General features: G+C 47.7%; 1 protein-coding gene across 11 annotated transcripts in view; it reads right to left on the reverse strand.

The window, feature by feature from the left end:
- The window catches only part of CCDC9B (coiled-coil domain containing 9B), a 354,785-nt gene that overhangs the window by 107,898 nt on the left and 224,447 nt on the right, over positions 1-22,440 (reverse strand). For 7 of the 11 annotated variants that reach the window (XM_077464872.1, XM_077464874.1, XM_077464875.1 and 4 more), the window contains one exon: positions 2,591-2,640. The exons of the other annotated variants lie outside the window; for them this stretch is intronic. In XM_077464872.1, coding sequence (XP_077320998.1) covers positions 2,591-2,640 — 50 coding nt within the window. The remainder of the gene's footprint in view (positions 1-2,590; positions 2,641-22,440) is intronic. 11 annotated transcript variants of the gene reach the window in all.

The raw sequence follows: 22,440 nt of genomic DNA on the forward strand, positions 1-22,440 counted from the left end.
CTAATGTGACTTTGGCATCTTCCTCTGTCCTCGTCTTGTCCAGTTTAGTCCTAGCTAGACACTTTCCATTTCTTTTATGTTCCCTCAGTTTTAGTTATTTGCAGAGAGCAGCCTTGGGAAATACACTGTCCTCTTACACTTCAAAAGAACTGGAAAAACATCCTCTGTACTGCAATTACGTGAAGTCAAATCGCATTGGATTCAACTTCTGTCTCTTATTAAAGAGTTTAGCCGCATGTGAATGGTGCCAAGTTAACAAGTGACCATACTCTCTGGACAGACTGGATCTAAAGCAGGGCTTGACAAATTTGCTTAGAATCTAGGAGCCAGCTGAAAAAGTTAGGAGCCAGTTCTTTAAATCCTCTGCCCAGCGCCCAGAACTGCATGTCTGGGGCATCCGACAATAAGAATTGCTCATGCCTGATGCCAAGAGAAAGACAATATAAAAAAAAAAAAAAAAAAAAAAAAACTTATTTTGTTATAAGATTTTGCAAATAAGTTTGTTTTCTCCTTCACTGATCTGCTTTGATAGGTTGCACTAATGGGCACTGACAGGTGGCACTGATGGGCACCAATAGGCAGCACTGAGGTGCCACTAATGGGAACTGGCAGGTGGCACTGATGGGCAGCACTGGCAGGTGGCACTGATGGGCAGCATTGGCAGGTGGCACTAACTGGCAGGTGGCACTGGCTGGTTGCACTGCTTGGCACTGGCAGGTAGCACTGCTTGGCACTGGCAGGTGGCACTGATTGGCACTGGCAGGTGGCACTGGATTGCACTGGCAGGTGGCAATGGGTGGCACAGATTGGCAAGTGGCACTGGATCGCACTGGCAGGTGGCACTGGCAGATGGCTCTAACTGGCACTGGCAGGTGGCACTGGATTGCACTGGTAGGTGGCACTGGATTGCACTGGCAGGTGGCACTAACTGGCAGGTGGCACTGGCATTGGCAGGTGGCACTGGATTTGCACTGGCAGGTGGCACTGGATGGCACTGATTGGCATTGGTAGGTAGCACTGCTTGGCACTGGCAGGTGGCACGAACTGGCAGATGGCATTGGCATGTGGCACTAACTGGCACTGGCAGGTGGCACTGCTTGGCACTAACTGGCACTGGCAGGTGGCACTAACTGGCACTGGCAGGTGGCACTGGGAGGTGGCACTGGATGACACTGATTGGCACTGGCAGGTAGCACTGCTTGGCACTGGCAGGTAGCACTGACAGGTGGCACTGGCAGGTGGCATTGGCAGGTGGCACTAACTGGCATTGGCAGGTGGCACTGGATTGCACTGGCAGGTGGCAATGGGTGGCACAGATTGGCAAGTGGCACTGGATTGCACTGGCAGGTGGCACTGGTTGCACTGGCAGGTGGCACTGGATTGCACTGGCAGGTGGCCCTGGATGGCACTGATTGGCACTGGCAGGTAGCACTGCTTGGCACTGGCAGGTGGTACTAACTGGCAGGTGCCACTGGCAGATGGCATTGGCAGATGGCACTAACTGGCATTGGCAGGTGGCACAGATTGTCAAGTGGCACTGGAGTGCACTGGCAGGTGGCACTAACTGGCATTAGCAGGTGGCACTGGTAGGCACGTGGCACTGACAGAGGGCATTGACAGGTGGCACTGCTTGGCACTGGCAGGTGGCACTAACTGGCAGGTGGCACTGGCAGATGGCACTAACTGGCATTGGCAGGTGGCACTGGATTGCACTGGCAGGTGACAATGGTTGGCACGTGGCACTGGCAAGTCGCACAGGTTGGCACTGATTGGCAAGTGGCAATGGATTGCACTTGTTGGCACTGGCAGGTGGCACTGGATGGCACTGGCAGGTTTCACAGCCGATAGTGTAACTGTGAAACTGAATGCTCCCTGCAGTGCTCCACTGTGTGAAACTGTATGGAGAGAGAGAGGAGCTGACACATTCAGCGTGATGTCAGAGGTGGACGGGACCCGGCAGCTATCCAGCCAATGATTGGGCTGCTTAAGGGGAGGGGCCGCATACACGTATCGGCCCGCCCAGATCCCATCCCATTGGCTGGTGTTGGAAAGCTGGGCCCCGCCCCACCCCGGGTCCCGCCCACCCCGACATTCAGCCTCAATTTTGACAGCTCCTCTCTACACACAGTTTCACACACTGCAGCGCTGCTCTGCCAACAGTGTGTGGAGAAGGGAGGAGGATGGCGGAGGCTGCTGAGCTGCTCTCTTCCTGCTTCATCCCGACTACCAGACAGTGCTATGTGTCTGGAGGCACTGGACACAGAGCAACAGAGACACCCGTCAGTGACAAAAACCCAGGCGCCAGGGCACAATTTCTTCGCAATGGCAACCTGGCGACTGGGATTTGTTGAGCCCTGGTCTAAAGGTATGTCAATGCATAAAGCAGCATTTGAAACAGAAAAAAATATATTACACTATTCAAAATAAAAGCCATTGGTAGAAAAAAGACATGGTTGTGACACTGATTTGTAACTAACTTTATTAATGTTTAATATACTAATATCCGCAAATAAAATAAAAAATTCTCAGAGGAAAGTCTTAGTTGCTCAGTTTCTAGATGGTTTCTTTACGTAATTCGTGTGATGCTCACCTCTCTTGCCACAGAATCCACTTGGAACTGTGTCAGAATCCCCTTTAAACCTGCATTATTACGGAAGAGAACAACAAATACCATGCAATCAGCATTTTAGAATGTCATATAAAAGGTTTTTTTTTTTTCCTTTTAACAGTAAAAAAAGTTTCCTTGGGTAGTTCAATGAAGAAAACAACAGACATCTGGGGTATAATCTCTACCCTTGTTAAACACTTAAGAAAAAAACAGAAAGGCTCCCCTCCCTTGTGAGCCCCCTTTGCACAGAAGATAGAACTAGGTAGATAGCTGTATTAAGAAATTTAAGATATCAAAATTCAGGTACGTATCTCTGTAATTTAGGCTTGAAAAACAGGGAAGTAGCGCACTAAGCAGTGCAGAGCCCAGGGGGTGACAATGGCATCAGTGGAAAGATCCCTGGAGTGAGCTATAACCTGGAGATCCCAGAGGGTGTAGCAAGTCAATAATCGGTGTGCACCAATATTTTCCAATCCAAAAAATGTTTCCCAGATAAACAGTCTAATCCCCCAGGTGGCTGAGGACGTTCACCATCCGCTGACTCCAGCCAAAGATCTTGGACACTTCCTCTATGCCCTTGTACACACGATCGGAGACTCCGACGGAATGTGTCAGATCGGAGCATTTTGCCGGATATTCCGACTGTGTGTGGTCTGCATCGGACTGTTTCTGTCGGACCAAATTTTCCAACTTGCCGGAAATATTTTCCGACAAAATGCTCCGATCAGACATACTCCGATCATTTGTAGAGAATTCCGATCAGACAAAGTGCCACGCATGCTCAGATCAAATTCCTACATCAAAGCTATTGGCTACTAGCCTGAACGTAGTCCCATCGTAACAAAATTACGTCATCACGTTCCGAACGATCGGATGTTCCGACAACTTTGTCCGACCGTGTGTATGCAAGTTTCGGACAAGATCCGTCGGACAAAATCCAACAGATTTGGTTGTCGGAGTCTCTGACCGTGTGTACAAGGGCTAACACAGCTTAACTCCTGGTGCCTCCTTTGTTGTTCATGTATGTCCAAGCAATGGCATTTTTACACTAAGTCTGTACTGGACTACCAATTGGGAAGATAAGGAAATGACTGTGGCCTCCTATAAGTTACCAAGGTAGGAACAAAATAGGGACTGTACCATAATCCAGAAAACAAGTATTAGAAAAGTTGGGAGCCTAGTCCCCAGTCAGGCTACCCCAAAAGTATAGGGGGGGGCAGTTGGACTATCGCGGTACAGTAAAAGCAATACAATTGATGAATAATATAACAAATATATACAAAGATTCAAACACAAGAACTCGCTGCTCCAGGTGAGACAGGAAGCCTAATATCATCACAGGTGCCCGCCTCAGCTCGTCTCCGTTTACGATCAACACTGAAGAAATGGCTGCACTCCAAGATCCATCAAAATTCTTATTTAATATAGAACATCCCAAGTGTTACAGACAGTACAAATGGTAGACGCGTTTTCACACACTAACAGTGCGCTTATTCATTACCAATGAATAAGCGCACCTGTTAGTATGTGAAACACGTCTACCATTTGTACTGTCTGTAACACTTGGGATGTTCTTTATTAACCAAGAATTTTGATGGATTTTGGAGTGCAGCCATTTCTTCAGTGTTTCTACAAAGACTACAGATGACTGGGAGTGGGTTAAATGGGAATGGCAGGGTGGGGGGGGGGGGGGGGGGTAACCCTATCCACCCTAATTGCTCAGCAGCGTGCCAGGTGTGTTATCCACCAAATGAATATAAGGAAATGAATGTGGCCTCTTATAATAAGTTACCAAGGTAGGACCAAAATAGGGACTGTACCATCATCCAGAAACAAGTATTAGAAAAGTTGGGAGCCTAGTCCCCATGACAGGTGCTGGCGAGGATTGCTCCACCTTGTTCTTCTGCGGCAGCACGGTGAGCTCCCTGGTGGAGGAGTTGGTCCCGCAGTCGGGGAGACCCCCTCCTCTTGCACTGGCCCTGGCAGGGACTCTAACCCTGTGACGTCACGTAGCGGTGCCCGCCGGCGGCGTTGCAGCATCGCATGGTTGGGAGCTATAAATTGCCTGTATTCTGATGGTCCGGACCTGAGAACCCGGGATTGTGGATTCCAGTTAGCTCCTAGTAAGAGATCTAAATATGTAACCTTCTTAGCATCCCTGATGCAGTACCCCTTACTTTTAGATACTAGCACTGGCTTACTTCTAATTGTGATACCGTTCACTTCCCCTATAAGTGACACAGGCACAAGTGGATGAGCCCTACCATGCTTCCACCCTTGACCTGTGGTTTTGCTGGCTATATATTGTGGCCACATATTAGCACCACTTCAACTAGTGGGTGCCTCTCCCGGGACCCTTTAACCTCACATCATTATCAGGTATATTTGTTACTTCCCTCTATTCACCCTTTACACTAGCCCCATTCACCCTTTCTTTGGTTTCATCCCTTCTCCCCCCCTCCCCCTATCTCTTCCCTTTTTCCCCCTCCTGTTTTCCCCTTTCCCCCCCCCCCCCCTTTTGATTTCATCCTTTTCCTTGCTTTTCACTCCATCCTTTATTCTTTCCACTCTTTCACTCCCTATTTCCTCTCTACCTTGTTCTTGTTTTTCCCTCCCCTCCCCCCCCTTGTACCCCACATTCTATCCTTTCTCTTTCTCCCTTTCCCTTTATCCTTTCACTTCTCCTTGATTTACAACTTCAAACCCTTCCCCGCCCTAATTTGAACTAATCTTCATCATCCCCCTTTTTCTTAACTCACTCATCATCCTATGTTTTTTATTGTGCATATGCACATCTTCATCACTCCCCTTTTTTCACCTCTTCATTCAATTTTAATTTCACACCCATCCCCACCTTTTCCACATCTTTGGTTTGGTAGTTTAGGATATACCTATCTACTTTACCTTCTTTATCCAGACTCCAGTCGTCATTATTTGTGGCTCATCCGAGTTGCCGCGGGAGACCACACTTTAGGTGGTAGCACTCTGAGCTGGATTCCTGCTGGTGCATGGGTAAGCAGCTCTGCTCCTTCCCCTTTTTTATTCCCGATTTCTTTTCAGTTTTGATGCTGCATGACAAGTTCTTATTTTTCTACCTCTTGACTATTACAATGTCCTTTTGATCCAATCACAGACGACCTCCTGATGAAGCGGCTATTGTCCGTGAAACTAGTCGAGGAAAGTGACATCTGTGATCAATTGCACTATTGTGATTACTCACTGGTGATATTTTGTGTACCGCTACTATGTTTTTATTTGTAAATGATGATTTGTTTTTTGGCATCAATAAAATCACCTGTAATCTTTGTATATATTTGTTATATTATTCAGTTGTATTGCTTTTACTGTACCGCAATAGTCCAACTGCCCTCCCTATACTTTTGGGGTAGCCTGACTGGGGACTAGTCTCCCAACTTGTCTAATACCAATTGGGAACAGAAACTGATAGAACAGTTGCAGAATAGTCCAGAACTCCAATATGTTGAACAGAAGGGAGGAACCTCCTTCATTTCTTGATCCTAGATCAATAAAATTTGATTCTGCTTACTAGGGAAAGGGATATGTCTTATTGAGAAAGAATGGTGTGGTGTGTTTGTTTTAGTTTTGGACAGAGTGGGGAATTATTACACTCGGTCAAGTTGTTAGTGTTCCCATTGGGAAGTTGGTAATAGTGGGTTAACCTCGCGCTACAATGGTGAATTAAAGGGAATTGGTATGGTTGCAGCAAACCACCGGCAGAGGTGCAAACCCTCCCCTCAAGCGATAATAGGTAAAAAAGTCACTCGTCCGGGGTACGAACGAGGAAGCCGTTCGTTGTTTTAGCTGTAAACGTTTGAATTTTATTACTTAAATGGGAGTACCCAGGACTTGGTCCTTTTTATAATAAAGAATTTGTGTGACTTACTTCACTATTGGAGCCCCTTTTCTCTTTCTCGGGTCCGACTTGTGATCCTTTGCGGAGTACTTGGAGGAAAATATTTGGGGCGCTTGCACTACACTTAGGATACACACCGCAAACCATTGGAGTATACTGCTGTACCTACACCAACTGAGTACACACATCCCAATCGAGGATACACCTTATATATTGGAGCATATTGCTGTCTAACTGACAGCAGTGAGGTAAGGTACCCACTGCACTCAGTGTGTGAGCACCCACGTTTGAGGAACTGTAAGATCACCGTTGGAACTATCCCGTGTTTATTCACAGGATTAACCCTTCACATAGCACAGCGTGGATTCACTCTACTTTTGCATGAACTGATATGGATTACTAGTCCTTTATGTTAATTAAGAGACACTTTAAGGAACCCCTTTTGAATTGCTGTCTTTTAGGTTTATTTATTTATTTTTTGATATATTTTTACACATATCTTTATATATATATTTTATTGTGTAGCTACTTGTCGGATTTTACTCTTACACAATTCTCTTTATACACGTTGGCACTTGGATGCACTTTTATGGACTGAGATACACTAGCTTGATTTCACGACTGTTTGAATTGATATTATCAGGATTTGCGTTTTCATTTTTATTACTTCACTTGCACTTTATTACGATTGTATAGATCATTTATATTTCTCTATTATGAATAACACTAGGAATAAGTGTATATTCTGAACACCCCATTAATCACTTTGTATTAATTTGTTGCACATAGGTTGTAGATATAATTTAAAGTAATTTTAATCGCATAGGTGCGTCTTTTAGATTTTATATGCGATTATTTATTAATTTTGTTACTAGATTTAATTTATTTTGTGTGGAGCGCAACACCATTCTTTTTTACCTTCCCATTGGGAAGGTTCACTCTTACGTTTGTACTGGTGACAACTGTTACACAGAAAATCCAAAATGTAAGACTTGTCCCCAGAACAAGAGTGAAGGGAAAAACTTAGAAGACATGTTCTGGGGGAGAACTACCAAAGAGATTAAATTCCCTGACTTTAGGATAGCGAAGTGACAGGAAGTAAAGGAAAATTTCTCCAATAGTAAACAGACAACAAAAAAGTAACCTGACAAGGGTCCCCATCAGCCCAAGGACTCATATGTGTGCTAAACAGGCAGATGGTGAAAAGTGCAGAAGACGGTCATCTGCTTAAAACAAGTGTCAATCTCACATCTTATGGAGACCCTAACAACTAAAAGCAGGTAAGAATCAACTATTCTAAATGCTTACTTGCAGTGTTTTTTTTTATGGGTGGAGTTCAGATCCTGTAGTCATAGACCATTTGTTATTTGCTGCTGTCAGCAAGTCATTGGACACTGGCAAAAGCTTTGTTGGTAACACTCCCTAGTGCACCATTAAATACTCCCATCCACTCTGTGCGACTCAAGTTTGGTAGCAGGCAATAATAAAAAACAGAGAACAGAAGTAAGGACCAGCGTCCTGTACTGTATTCCAAGATATGGACTTTCAGGTGAGTTGAAATTCCTATTATCGCAATTGTACTGTACAGGAGACATATGTAGTCAGACCATAGGGCGTTCCCAAGCAATAAACTGAGGAAATGGACAACAATATAGCAAACTACGGCATACAAGTCCCAAAGAAAATAAGTGTCAACTGACCCAAAACAGATTACAGCTTGAAGCACCTTCCGGTCAAAGCTTGCATCAACAAAAGCCTGGAGGCCCACTTGGTAAAAAGGTATGAACAGAAGACCAAGTGGTGGATTTGCAGACCTGAGCAATGGATTCTTGATGCTGAAAAGCACAAAAAAACAACAGATCTGATGGAGTGGGCCTTGAAAGGCAAAGGGGAAAACCTTTCTTTGAGGTCATATGCCCTGGAAATAAGCTTACTGAGTCACCTAGCTATGGTGGAAGAGGAAGCAGGATAACTCTTCTTAGGACCCTCAGGGAGGATAAAAAAGGAGGGAGTTATTGTAAGGAAGATATCAGAGCTAGTTAAACCCTAACTGCTCTGACCACATCCAAACAAAGGACTGAAATCACCTTGGTGTGCGGGGGGGGGGGGGGGGGATATTATCCTCATCATTAGGATAAAAACAAACAAAAGTGGAGCACATCTAACCTTATCAGTGGGTGAACTGGAAAATCAAAGTCATTATTAGATTAAAGGAAGAAACCACTTTGGGAAGGATGGAAGGTGGGTTTGAGTCTTGGGCCCATTTTATCTCTATTTAAGATAAGAAAAAATCTAATTAGACATACCAGTAACTTGTTTTCCAATATTCTTTCAGGACAGCACACCAGAGATCATGGCTCCTCCTCCAACAGGAAAGACATCATTATCTAAAGCTTTAACAGGATGCCTCTACGCAGCTTCCTTTAGTTGTTTGTAGAGAATCTCCAGCCCTGGCTGCAACACATAAGTGACAGTTATATCATAGTATTACAGTAACAAACAAAAAAAAGGTGGGTTATTGCTGTCCTGAAAGACTATTGGAAAACAAGTTACCATTAAGTCTAACTTGAATTTTCCCAAAACGTCTTTCAGGACAGCACCCGAGAGGATAATCAAGACTTACCCCATTTAGGGTGGGACAATAGCCTGCAAGACTTGCCTTCCAAAAGCCTGGTCCCCAGCCATCAGGAGGTCTAACCTATAATGACCGGTAAAGGTCATCAGACTTGTCCATGTAGCTGCTTTACAGATCTGTTCAGGGGTGGCACCAGCTCTTTCTGCCCAGCTCACCGCCAAAGCGCTTGTAGAATGAGCCTGAAATACCAACTAGACTTTACTGGCCTGAAAGGGAATAGGCCTCTATGATCGCCATTCTCAACCATCTGGCACCGATTCCTCTGGTAGCTTGTCCTTAGTGGCTTCCAGGTAACTCAAGACTGCTCTCTTAACATCCAAGGTATGGAATTCTTCTTCCTTCTTTCCCGATGGATCAGAGCAAAATGTAGGGAGTTTCATCTCCTGAGCTTGATTTTGGACCAAAGCGACCTTCGGTAAAAAAATTAGGATTTGTCTTCAGAACAATTCGGTCTGAAAAGATAGAAAAAAAATGGATCCCTGATTGAAAAGGCTTGAAGCTCACTAATCCTTCGAGCTGTCATAGCAATTAAAAAAAACAGTTTTCAAAGTAATTTGTCTCAGGGAGGCTAAAATAATAGGTTCAAATGGTTCCCTGGTCAGGGCCTGTAGAACAACCGAAGTCCCACTTTGGACAGCTTCTGAACACTACTGGTTTGAACCGGGTGAAGGCCTTGAAGAACCTGATCACTAGGGGTTCTGATGAGATTGATTTTTCCAAAAATACCCACAGCGCGGCAACCTGAACATTGAGGGTACTGACTTCAAAGCCCTTATCTGCTCCTTCTTGCAGGAATTCCAAAATAGAAGAAAACAGGATTTTTGTACTCATCGTAAAATCCTTATCTCTGAAGTTCATTGACGGACACAGCATCTTCATCTTGACCTTAGGGTTATATGGAGAGGACTAGGCAGAAAGTGTTAAAAACAGCAACACTTGCACAGTACCGCCCAGGGGGCGATCCTACTGGCTATAACCCCTCACACTGCATCCGGCAGCTCAGTTCGTCAAAAGCAGTACAAATATAAATAGGAGGGGTGGGTGCTGTGTCCGGCAATGAACTTTAGAGAAAAGGATTTAACGGTGAGTACGAAAATCCTATTTTCTCTTTTGTTCATCGACGGACAGCATCTTCATCTTGACCTTCAGGACGTCCCTAAGCAGTGTCAAAGAAATGAGGGGTGGGAACAGCAAGAAAATAACTCCACCCATAACAACCAAAGCTCCTCAACAGAGGAACTGCAACCTTCAACAGCCGCCTGCAGAACCTTGCGGCCGAAGAGCATCCGAAGATGCGCTCACATCAACCTTGTAAAATTTTGTGAAAGTGTGAACGGACAACCATGTCGCTGCCTTACACACCTGGGAAATGGACGCTTGATGTCGGAAAGCCCGAGAGGCACAAATTGCCCTGGTAGAATGTGCCATGACAGGAAAGGGGGGTGCCCGTCCTGTTATGCCATACGCCTGAACCACAATCTGTCTGATCCACCGAGAGATAGTAGCCGATGAGACTGCCAGTCCCTTCTTCGGACCAGCCACCGATACAAACAGCGAGTCTGATCTCCGAAAAAGGAGCCGTAGCAGACAGATATACCCACAGAGCCCGGACCACATCCAAGGAATGCAAAGCCACCTCTTTGGGGTGTGTTGGCCGAGGACATAAGGACGGAAGCACAATGTCCTCATTTAGATGAAAGGCCGAAACAATGGCTACTGACGCAGCACTGCTTTATGGAGGATTTTTTGTGGAGGATCAAGTAGGAAGACTTGCAAGACAAGTCCACCAACTCAGAAACCCTCCTGGCAGATGTAATAGCCACTAGAAGGACTACTTTCTGAGAGTGTCAATAATGGGAACTCCCAAATGTTTTCAAACGGTGGTTTCTGAAGCACGAGAGTCCCAGATTCGAATCCCTTGGAGGCAGTGGTGGTCGAACCGGAGGGGCCACATGTCAAACCCCCTGAACAAACGTACTCATCAATGAATGAGTTGCCAAGGGTTGCTGAAAAAACACAACCAAAGCTGATATCTGCCCCTAAGGTAAGTTTCTGACCCACTCCTCGCTGCAAAAACAGCAGGATTCTGGAAACTGAGTATGTGCGCGGACACCACCCCATCTTCTCACACATGGAGATGTAGACCTTCCACGTATGATGATAAATCTTCCGTGAAGATGACTTCCGTGCACTCAGCATAGTGGATATTACCGAATCTTACAGACTTTAGTCCCCTAGCACCTGGCTTTCAACAGCCATGCCGTTAAAGCCAGTGACGGTAAAGCAGGATGAAGTATTGGACCTTGGGACAGAAGGTCCTCTCACATTGGCAGTCACCAAGGAACATCCGCCACCATTCGTACTATGTCGACGTAACACGGACGCCGACGTCAATCTGGGGCAATCAGAATTACTGGAATCCCCTCGGCCTAAATCAGCCGATAATGTTCCCATGGAGCCACCAACGCATATGCCGTGTCTGCCCAGGGATCCTTTGACCTGGCCACAAACCTCTGTACCTTCTGATTGAGTCAAGAAGCCAGGAGATCTACATCTGGCATGGCCCACCTTAGGCAAAGGAGCCGAAATACATCCGGATGTAGCGACCATTCCCCTTGGTCCAGCATCTGAAGTAGTAAGTAGTCCGCTTGCCAGTTTTCTACGCCTGGAGTGTACACGGCCGACACGTGCCGCTGTGCCCACCGCAGGATGTGAGCGACCTCCAGTGCTGCAGCCGAGCTCCTTGTTCCTCCTTGATGGTTGATATACGCCACCGCCGTGGTGTTGTCCGACTGGATCCTGACCGGACGCCCCTGCAGCCTCTGCGACCATGTGGAGAGGCACCGTCTGATTCCAGCACGTTGATCGTCAGGCAGGATTCTTTCTGGGTCCAGCGACCCTGGGCTGACTGTACACCCCAAATTCCCCCCCCCCAAAACAGTCAGGCTGGTGTCTGTTGTGATCACCATCCAATAAAGAGGAAGGAACGACTTCCCAGACTGAAGGGCCAGTGACTTCAGCCACCAAAGCAGGGAATCCCCGACTAGCTGGCTCACCCGAATTTGACAATCCAGGGACAACGGAGATTTGTCCCATTTTGACAGGATCTCCTTTTGCAAGACTACCGAAGAGTTTGCACAGTGATTGCCACATCCTCCCTTAATTCTGAGGCGGAAGTGGCTCGCAGAAGAAGGGCGTTCATGTAACCCACGATTGCGATCCCTCGCTGCCTTAGCAAAGCCAAAATTGAGGCTTCACCTTGGTGAAGACTCTCGGTGCCGACGCCAGGCCAAAAGGGAGAGCTACAAATTGGTAGTGCTCGGCCCTGACCGCAAATCGCAGAAATCTCTGATGTTGGTGCATATAGGGACATGCAAGTATGCATCCTTGATGTCCATGGATGCCAAAAAAAATCCTCCTGATGGAGTGCAGCGACCGCTGAGAGAACTGATTACATCCTGAACCTTTGTACCTTCACAAAGCTGTTGAAGGCCTTGAGGTCCAGAACCGGACAGACTCCTTCTTTCTTCAGGACTACAAACAGATTGGAGTAGAATCCCTGAAACCTTTCCATCCGTCGGTACAGGTACTATCACCCCGTCCAGTAGCAGGTCCTGTTCTGCCCCAAACAGGGCCTCCCGACGAGCTGGAAGCAGATGAAGAAGGTTGGAGGCAAAAAATCTGTTTGGCGAACAAGAAAGAAACTATCTTGCATCCTGATGAAACCAGTTTGCAGACCCACTGGTCGCAAAGTAGGGAGGTCCACTGGGCTGCAAACTCCCGAAGGCGACCCCCCACCCGAGAGTCGGGGGCAAACCTTCATGCGGTAACAGACTTGCTCACAGACTTGCAAAACCAGGGACGCGTTTGTCCCTCAGCAGGCATCTTGTCGGACTGTGGACGCTCATCTGCCGACCTGGGCGGATGAAAAATCTGCTTCTGAGTGGAAAAGGAGGGCCCTTGCCTACAGCGTGGTTCCTTCTTTTTTTTCTGGACTGTGGAAGCAACGTACTCTTACCCCCAGTAACGTTCTTAATATCATCCAGCGAGGCACCAAACAGCCTCTCTCCCTGGAAGGGCAAGTCCGGCAGTGCTTTCTTAGATGTCTGGTCCGCAGACTAGTATTTCAGCCAAATCAGGCGACATAGCACTACTGCTGATAGAGGCTCTAGAGAGCAAGGGGGCCGTATCTAAGGCTGCATCACAGACATCCTTAAGGCCCTACACCAACTGGTGCGCCAGCTCCACGCAGACCGGGGAAGCCTGTTGCTTCTCCAACTCACGGTGCAACAATTTTGCCCATTCAGTAAGCATCTGCGACACCAGGGCCATGGCTAACACTGGCCGCAGTGCTGAGCCCACCACCGTAAACATGGACCAGGCAACCACCTTGGTCCTTATGTCGGTCCTTGAAAGCAGGAGTCCCTTCCACTGGAATCGTGGTTACCTTATTTAACCTGGATACTGGGGGGTCAACAATTAATGTAAATTTTTTCAGGAAACTCTCCTCAAAGGGGTAACGCACCGCCATGCGTTTCGGGACTGAAAAGGCCCGTTGCAGTTTTCCCCACTTCTTGTAAATAAACGTATCAAAATAAGTTGGGTAAGGAAACACCTTAGCCATGCGGGCCGGCTTGTGGTACCCGAAAGGGACCGACGGCCCCTGTAGATGACGTCGCCATATTCTCCAGTTTTAGGGTATTCCGCACCACTGTAATAAGTGCCCCTACTAGCGTCTTTTCCTGCACTGACCCGGAGTCATCCTCACTGTCCGAACGGTCCTGGTTGGCATCCTCTGATTTATCAGAACAGGGGCCGCCTGTCGCAGCGGGGCCTGAGTCTGAATCAGAGCTTTCCCCAGAAGAAGGTGGGGGAGGGGCCCTTTTTTAGCCCCTTGAGCCTGCAAGCCACTTCCACCCTGGCAACAAAGGCCTCCAGGACCGCACACAGAGCGTCCATAGGCACCGCAGGTGCAGGGGAACCAGTTGCAATAACAGGGATGTCTGGGGAAGAAGCACCAGCCACCACCACCCTGACCCAGGTACTGCGCTGTGCTGATGCTGTCTGCTCTCCCCTGTGTCATCCATGAGGTTTCTGCGTAAAAGCTCACTGTTATAGAAGGAAATAAGCACCCAGCGCTGGAGGCAAAACTACCTGAGGCTACTAGAAAATGTCCGCCAGCCGCATCAGCAAAAATGTCTGAGGGCGCCAAGAAAATGACTGCCGATCTAGGCAAAAAACTGGCTGTGGCTACAAAAAAAATGGCTGCAGCCCCAGGAAAATGGCCGCTGAGCGCGCGGCAACCTCCCCACGTCACACACAGCACAAACACCCCACCGTGGCCCAGAAACAAGGAAGAGGACAAGCGGACCTCCAACACCCAGCGCAGCCCCCTGCCAGGACCGAGCCCCTCCCGGAGGATCCCCGCCAGGTACGTGCACCGCATCCTCATGTGCCCAGTCACACAGCGGCCCATAGCATGGGGAGGAGGGGAGGGACAGGGAGAGAAGAAATGAAGAGTGAGAGACCCCCTAGTCGACCTCCCAGGGAATGCCTAGCTGCTCCATCCTGCCAAGACAGGTGGAACCATACTTACCCCTCTTGCAGGGACTGCTAGCCGCATTCCATGGACAGACCCATCACCCGAGCAGTACGGGGTGGCTGTAGGCCACGGCACACTGTGACACAGACAGCAGTAGCCCAGTCATATGTGTGCCCCGGAGCATATAGCTTCCCGGCCACCCCTGGATCAGATGGGCATGTCGTGGCTGACCCAGCGCGTAGCTAGGGCCTACTCACGCTTGATGGCCAAGCTGGGGAGACTACAAGGATCTATATTATCCAGCCTGTAACCCAGCCGGCTGTTGATATATCACAGGATCAAAATCTTGCGGGAAAATCCAAAAATCCCCTGGTCCCTTCAGGGAGCCTAGGTCCTTCTCCTTCACTATAGAAAACAAGATAAGGTCTGGTGTTAGTGGTGCTCACCTCATCTAAAGTCCCAGGGCGAATTTCTCTCTTTCTTCTCCTTCACTAAGCAGAAAAAAACTAAGCTGCAGGAAGCAGGCTGAGGGGTTATAGCCAGAGGGACCGCCCCCTGGGCGGAGCTATGCAGTTCTGCTGTTCTTACATGTGCTGCCTAGTCCTCTCCTGAAGGTGGCGTGATAACCCTACGGTCAAGATTTAAAGGAGCTGTGTCTGTCAATGAACGAAAGAGAAATCCTTTCTTCCTTAGGAGCTGCTCTTCAGCAGTCAAGCTGTGAGCTTTAGCTTTGCTACTTTCTGGTGAAGTAAGGGACCTTATATCAGCAGGTTTTACCTCAACGGAAGGTGCCAATACAGTTTGAGTTGCATCTGGAGAAGGGATGAAAACCAAGCTCTCTTGGGCCAAAATGGAGTGATGAGGATTACTGTCATTATCCTCCTTCTGGATTTTCCTTGTGACCTGAGGGATAAGCTGAAAAGAGGGAAAAGTATAACAGAGGCAAAAATTACAGTCATGCGCTAGAGCATCTAACCTCAGAGTCGCAAAAAGATCCACTTTTGGCTGACTCAATTTTTCACAATCATATGGACAATTTCTGGGTTCAAATGCCACTCTGTCTCGTACATCTGAATTCTGTGGAGGAAGTCTGCTACCCTGTTTATAGTCCCTTTTAGATGTACCACAGACAAGGATAGAATATGGAGCTCTGCCCATCTTAGAATACTTCCAGCTAAGCAATGAAGAGCTCTGCTTTTTGAGAAAATCGATCGAAAATCTTCTGTACTCTACTGATAGATTTAGCATCTTGAGATTTGGGATGAGATGGAACTTTCCTAAAGGTATCTGAACGAGGAATATGTGCAAGAACCCTTGAAAGAACTCCCTTGTAGGGACTGAAACAATGACTGGATTAGGGACTTAATGGGGTGAGCCCTGGCTGGATCCCTTGGGGCGTTTGTCACCAAGGATATTTTTAGAGGTTCTTCCATGAATTTGATCACATATCCCTGGGAGAGTATATTTAGAATAAATTGGTTTGGTGTAATGCCTCTTCACTGCAGAAGAAACTCCTGGAACCTTCCTCCAACTGGGAGGAAGGAGTCGCTGTGATTTTCCGGAAGTCACAGGAGGATTTTAGAGCACTCCACTCCTACCTTTGGGCTTCTGGAAAGACCATGGCTTCCTTTTTCATCTTCCTGCTGTTCTTTCTGAAGCCGAAAAAAAAACACTTATGGGTCTGCACCTGCTTCTTCTTGATCGGAAACGATTTATTTTTATTGGCCGTTCGGTCAAGAATGAATTCTAGTTCTGAACCAAACCACAAATTCCCTGCATAGGCAATGCTACAAAGCCTATTTTTTGATGTTGTGTCCCTGGGCCAGGTTTTTAGCCATAGGGCCCTTCTAGTAGAGTTTGTTAATGCTGCGGACCTAGCCAACATGAATATGGACCTCTGCTAAGGCACCTGCAATATATGACACTGCTGCAGATAGGGTTGTAAAGGAATCCTGTTTCAGGGAATGTGCAGTAACATGGGCCTTCATTTGGTTTATCCAGTGCTCTAAATTCTAGAGGTCTAGATTTCTCATGCAGAAGTGAATTCAGGGATGCCTGGTTTGTCTGACAGTCTACTATGCACCGAATCAATAAATGAGTTCACGGTAGAAAGGAAATAGTGGGAAGCCTTAGCTTGTGCCTCAAATATACAGAATGTGAAAATTACTCTGCAGGATTATCTTCTGCATCCACCTCTTCCTCCTTAATATCTTGCTTAAAGATGTTAGGAGGATCAGGGTCATAATCCTGAGGTGGAGAGGCAGAAGAGTGCTTTTGGGCCCTGGAGACCAAAGGTTCCAGAAGGGCAGCGAGTTTCCCAAATCCAAAATCAGACATAGCTGGAGTAAAATCTGCTTTAGACAAATAGGTAATTGAGAGGGAGCTAAAATTAGAGGAAAGGAGTCATGTTAATGTAGGACCTTGGTCCAATGCAGGGGAACAGCTATCACCCTGAATGTTTTGCTGGTTTTCATTGGTGCTGTCTGCATCTGCTCTCTGCCATTGATAAATTAGGGGATTCCCTGTGGGGTATTCATGCAATAGATGCGGAATGAGAGGGTCCAGGAAGGAAGCTGCTATAAACCCAGGTGTTGACTAATGTTCTGTGTCTCTGGAAAAGCAAGTAGCGATGAGCAGAGATGCTTCTTGAGTTCTCAGTGGAAATGGTGGATGGAAGTGCATCAGCCCAAAGGCATCTGCAACTACGTCACCAGCCAAGCATCAATGTTGCATGTGAAAATTCCACCAAATTCAAAATAGTTGTTTGTGGAGACATTTACAGAGGTAGATAACACACTGGGTGAAGCAAACATTCAAATGTAAAAACAGGACATCGTCACAATTACTGTCTTACCTTATCTATGCTGCGGGTTCTCAGGGAGAACCAAACTTCACCACTCACATTTGGCATACCCCTAAAGGGGTCTCATGGTCTGGGTCCCTTAGAAATGAAGCATGACCCTGGACATGTATAGCACCCTGTGGCTAACTACACTCACTGTACTAAGTGTGAAGGCAAGCAACAAAAGCAGGACCAGTGCCTGAAGCAAATGTTACAGGCTTGCATCACTGATGCGGGGTCCAGGTAAGGTTCTCAAGATGTACATTGAAGGCAGCTGATCCAAAAACTCCTAGTGAGCCATAAGGAAGTAAGCAGTTTAATCTTGATAGAGGTGTCATTTAAAGTAGCGAAGAAAAGTAAAAAGGATTGGTGTAGATCAGGAGTAGGCAACTTTTTGAGCACAGTGTGCTGAAAAATGTTTTCAAAGAAATTGAGTGTGCCGATTTTATAGCAAAAAAAAAGAAATCTCAATTCCAAAAATGATTTTTTATAAAGTAAATGCTGTAAACAACTTTAGTAGTGAGAAATTAACATCCTGCACTTTTACGCCTAAAATCAGCCCCAAGTCCTGCAACTCCACATTTCAGACCACTGCCCCCCCTGCAAATCTGTTTCACACCGTACCCCCCTGCTCATCTGCCCCACCACTGTAACCCCCTGCACATCTGCCCCACCACTGTACTACCCTGCTCATCTGCTCCACCACTGTAATCCCTCTGCCCCACCAATGTACCCCCTTTCTCACCTGTCCCATCACTGTAACCCCTTATACATCTGCCCCACCAATGTTGCCCTTTCTCATCTGCTCTTGCACTGTACCTACATGCATATCTGCTCCACCACTGAACCATCTTCTCATCTGTCCTAACACTGAACTTATCTGCTCATCTGCCCAACCACTGTAACCCTCTCTCTCATCTGCCCCACGACTGTACCTCCTGCACATCTGTCCCACCTCTGTTCCCCCTGCTCTTCTGTCCCACCACTGTATCCCACTGCTCATGTGTGTTTCTCCTCTGCACCCCCTGCCCCACCGCTGTAACCCCCTACTCATCTGACCCACCAATGAACATCCTTTCTCCTCTGACCCAACACTGAACCCCCCTGCTCATCTTTCTCACCACTGTAACTCCCTTCTCATCTGGCCCAACACTGAACCCTCCCTGCTCAACTGCCCCATCACTGTACCCCCCCGCTTTTCTGCCCCACCGCTGAACCGCCTTCTAATCCCTGCCATCACTGTACCTCCTGCACATCTGCCCCACCACTGTACCCCCCCCTTGCTTTTCTGTCCCCCCACTGTAACCTTCTCATCTGCCCCATCAATGTACCTCCATCCACATCTGCTTCACCGCTGTATCCCCATGCTCTTCTGTCTCACTACTGAATCACCTTCTCATCTGTCCTAACAGTGAACCAATCTGCTGCACAACTGTAACTTACTTTTTTTATCTGCTCCACCAATGTATCTCCGGCACATCTGTCTCACCTCAGTTCCCCCTGCTCTCCTGCCCCACCACTGTTCCCCCCTGCTCTCCTGCCCTACAGCCGTTCCCCCCTGCTCTCCTGCCCTACAGCCGTTCCCCCCTGCTCTCCTGCCCTACAGCCGTTCCCCCCTGCTCTCCTGCCCTACAGCCGTTCCCCCCTGCTCTCCTGCCCTACAGCCGTTCCCCCCTGCTCTCCTGCCCTACAGCCGTTCCCCCCTGCTCTCCTGCCCTACAGCCGTTCCCCCCTGCTCTCCTGCCCTACAGCCGTTCCCCCCTGCTCTCCTGCCCTACAGCCGTTCCCCCCTGCTCTCCTGCCCCACCGCCGTTCCCCCCTGCTCTCCTGCCCCACCGCCGTTCCCCCCTGCTCTCCTGCCCCGCCACCGTTCCCCCCCTGCTCTCCTGCCCCGCCACCGTTCCCCCCTGCTCTCCTGCCCCACCACTGTAACCTCCTGCTCATTTGTCCCACCAATACATTTCCTTTCACATCTGCCCCACTGCTCTACCCCCCTGCTTTTCTGCCCCAACACTGAACCCCCTTCTCATCTGCCCCAACATGGAACCCCCCTGCTCACCTGGCCCACTGCTGTACCCTTCTGTTCCACCTTTGAACCCCTCCTGCTCATTTTCCCCACCGCTGTACCCTCCTGCTCATCTGCTCCATTGCTGTACCCTCTTCTCACCTATGATATGCATGATATCTTGAGTGGTGAAAGGAAGCAGAGATGAGACACATCTGTCCTGGCACAGTCATCCTGCTGATCCACCTCTCGCATTCAGCCAATGTGCTTGTATGTGATGTACGTGATGTCACATACCAGCATATGGAATGGATGCGCAATGAGCTGAGGTCAGAGGCATTTTCTGAAAGCAGTGGGCCTGTGTGCAGGATCATAAGTTGGGCCCCCGCAGTTGAAAAAAGTGGTTGGGTGTAATTTTCATACTGGCTGTGGCTTAAAGGGACACAGAGTGCAGGGGTTCAGTAGTAAGCAACGCAAATGTTCAGGAATAATTTCAACAAAGTTCCCAGAAGCTCAACAGTAATTCCACAAGCTGTCACCTGATTGTCGTTTTCAAACGCAGTGTGAAATCCCTTCTTTCTGATATTGGTAGTGGCAAACAAGTGAGTCAACTTCCTCCAGACAGTGGATGGGCTAGCAGGACTGTGATTGACTTTAGCAGTGGCCAAGACAGTCCTCTCCTCCTCCTCCTGGAAACCCCCCCCCCCCCCCAGTAGTACTGCACCCAATCTCTTCCCCGTCGCAAAAGCTGACGATTGCAGCTACATAAAATTAGAGAACCAAGCAATGTTTCCCATCTTTTACAATGTGTGGGGGCACAGTGTCTCCCCCTCAGTGCAAGTGCGGCGTGGGGAATTCGGAAATTGGAATGCATTAGTGTCTCACTGATACTTCCATGCGTGGCCCTGCTGATGGTGAGGGAGTTAAGTGTCGGCAAAAGAGGCTTTGCATGCTGCTTGTGGCAACAGTGCCAGGGGTTGCCTACCCCTGGTGTAGATTATTTCCAGAGGAAAAGAGGTCAATGGCTTAAGGACCCTAGCAGAAAAACCTGGAGTCATATGGAGTATGTGGGGTTTATTAAAGGGGGGAGGGGATTTTAGTGTGTTCCCATGAAAGCCCACCAATGTTCAATCACCTGAAGGTAGCGGGCCCATATTAACCCATGGTCAATGACTACAGATCCTGTGTCCTGTGCTATGAAATATGATTCACTTGCAATGTGGCTTTGAACTTACTAGACATTTTTACTACCCTAAAGTTAGTTCTCAAGCACAATCCCAACCTCCTTGCATGTCCTAGTCCTCTCCTCTAATTTGAGTGTCTAATTACACTCTAAGCAGGCCTAGCTTCTTCATCCCTCTGATCATAGCTAGGGAGGAACAAAGGGGAATACCATAGTGTATTATTTGAGTGACAGCTTTGCGTTCACTGGGGCTGTTGACATTGAATAACAGATTGCAGTGCACAGCAGCAGTCTCAGATCATTTGGATGTCTACATAAGGGAGGCTTTTACAGGTAAATAACATGCATAAAAACATTAAGGCACAATTTATGTAGATATATTCTTATGAGGAAATGTTTGTTAAAATAGTCTGACAACATGGTCTATTTAAATTATCCTTGGGAAGCATTGGTTGTGGTGAAGGTAGGACCTGTAGAAATGTATGAGTAAGCTGAAGCACCGCAGGGTGTACAGGCTAAACAAAGTCTCCTGATGAGCAAATTATCTATGTACAGAATCAAGGAGATTCCCCTGGGGTAAAAAACCCAGGTACTCAGGGCCTAAAGATGTTTTACCTCTTAGAACATTAAGTCAAACCTAAACATTTCTCTTTGTGTGCAGTGGGGCAAAGACAAGGGAAGGACCACAACCTTTTGCTTTTGTTCAGGGTGTAAGCTCTGTTAAAGGCAGAGCTTATATACCCCAAAGGACTACTGTGTCTCCCAATGAACATTCAGAGAAAGGAACTTAACAGACATCAGGACATTATGTACAATAGAATCAGAGTTAAGAGAAGTAGTTTTTTTTTTTTCAAGAATCATTCTTACCTAGGTGGATGCAGCATCAGTCCAATGCTGCATCTGTCTCCCACCGACTCTATGACTGAGAACCAAGTGAATAACCACAGCTAATGACACGTTTCTCAGAGCTCCGTAAGCAGAGAGGTGGTGACTGGCAGTCACTGCTCTCTGCTTTGCCCACTCACCCCACATGCTCACTGGAGCACTGGACTGTGGAAGGGGCGGGAGCGGTGGGCTCAGGCTCTTAGCACATTGCTGAAAGACTGAGCCAGGTGTTGGTCCAGGGTTGTGGGTGGATCCCAACCATATTGTTGAAATCTTTCCCCTGGACCCACTCTAACTAAACTGAAAACTGATAGGTTGCATTAGGTCACTTATGTTAGAACACTGCTCCTTGCATTGTTGAGTATAGGTTAATGCACATTACAAGCCATCATTGAACTTTCCACTGCCTTAGTGGAATGGTCTAAATTTGTGTTAGATATATGAAGACAGAAACAATGGGCTGCATGTACCTTAAAAACTGGAGTAATTAGAGGTACCGTATATACTCGAGTATAGGCCGACCCGAATATAAGCCGAGGCCCCCAATTTACCACAAAAAAACTGGGAAACTTATTGACTCGTGTATAAGCCGAGGGTGAGACATGCCTGTCCATCCCTGTGTGTCCGTCCATCCCTGTGTGTCCATCCATCCCTGTGTGTCCGTCCATCCCTGTGTGTCCGTCCATCCCTGTGTGTCCGTCCATCCCTGTGTGTCCGTCCATCCCTGTGTGTCCGTCCATCCCTGTGTGTGCAGCCTTGTGTGTCCAGCCTACCTGTGTCCCGAGCCTGCGTGCTTCTGCCATGCCAGGATCGCCGCTCTTCTCGTCTGACAGACGGCGTCGGCGCCTCGGCGGCCATTCCACTGT

Source organism: Lithobates pipiens, unplaced genomic scaffold (genome assembly GCF_037356315.1).
Source record: "Lithobates pipiens isolate NorthernLeopardFrog02 unplaced genomic scaffold, aLitPip1_a1.2 Scaffold_30, whole genome shotgun sequence".
NCBI lineage: Eukaryota > Metazoa > Chordata > Amphibia > Anura > Ranidae > Lithobates > Lithobates pipiens.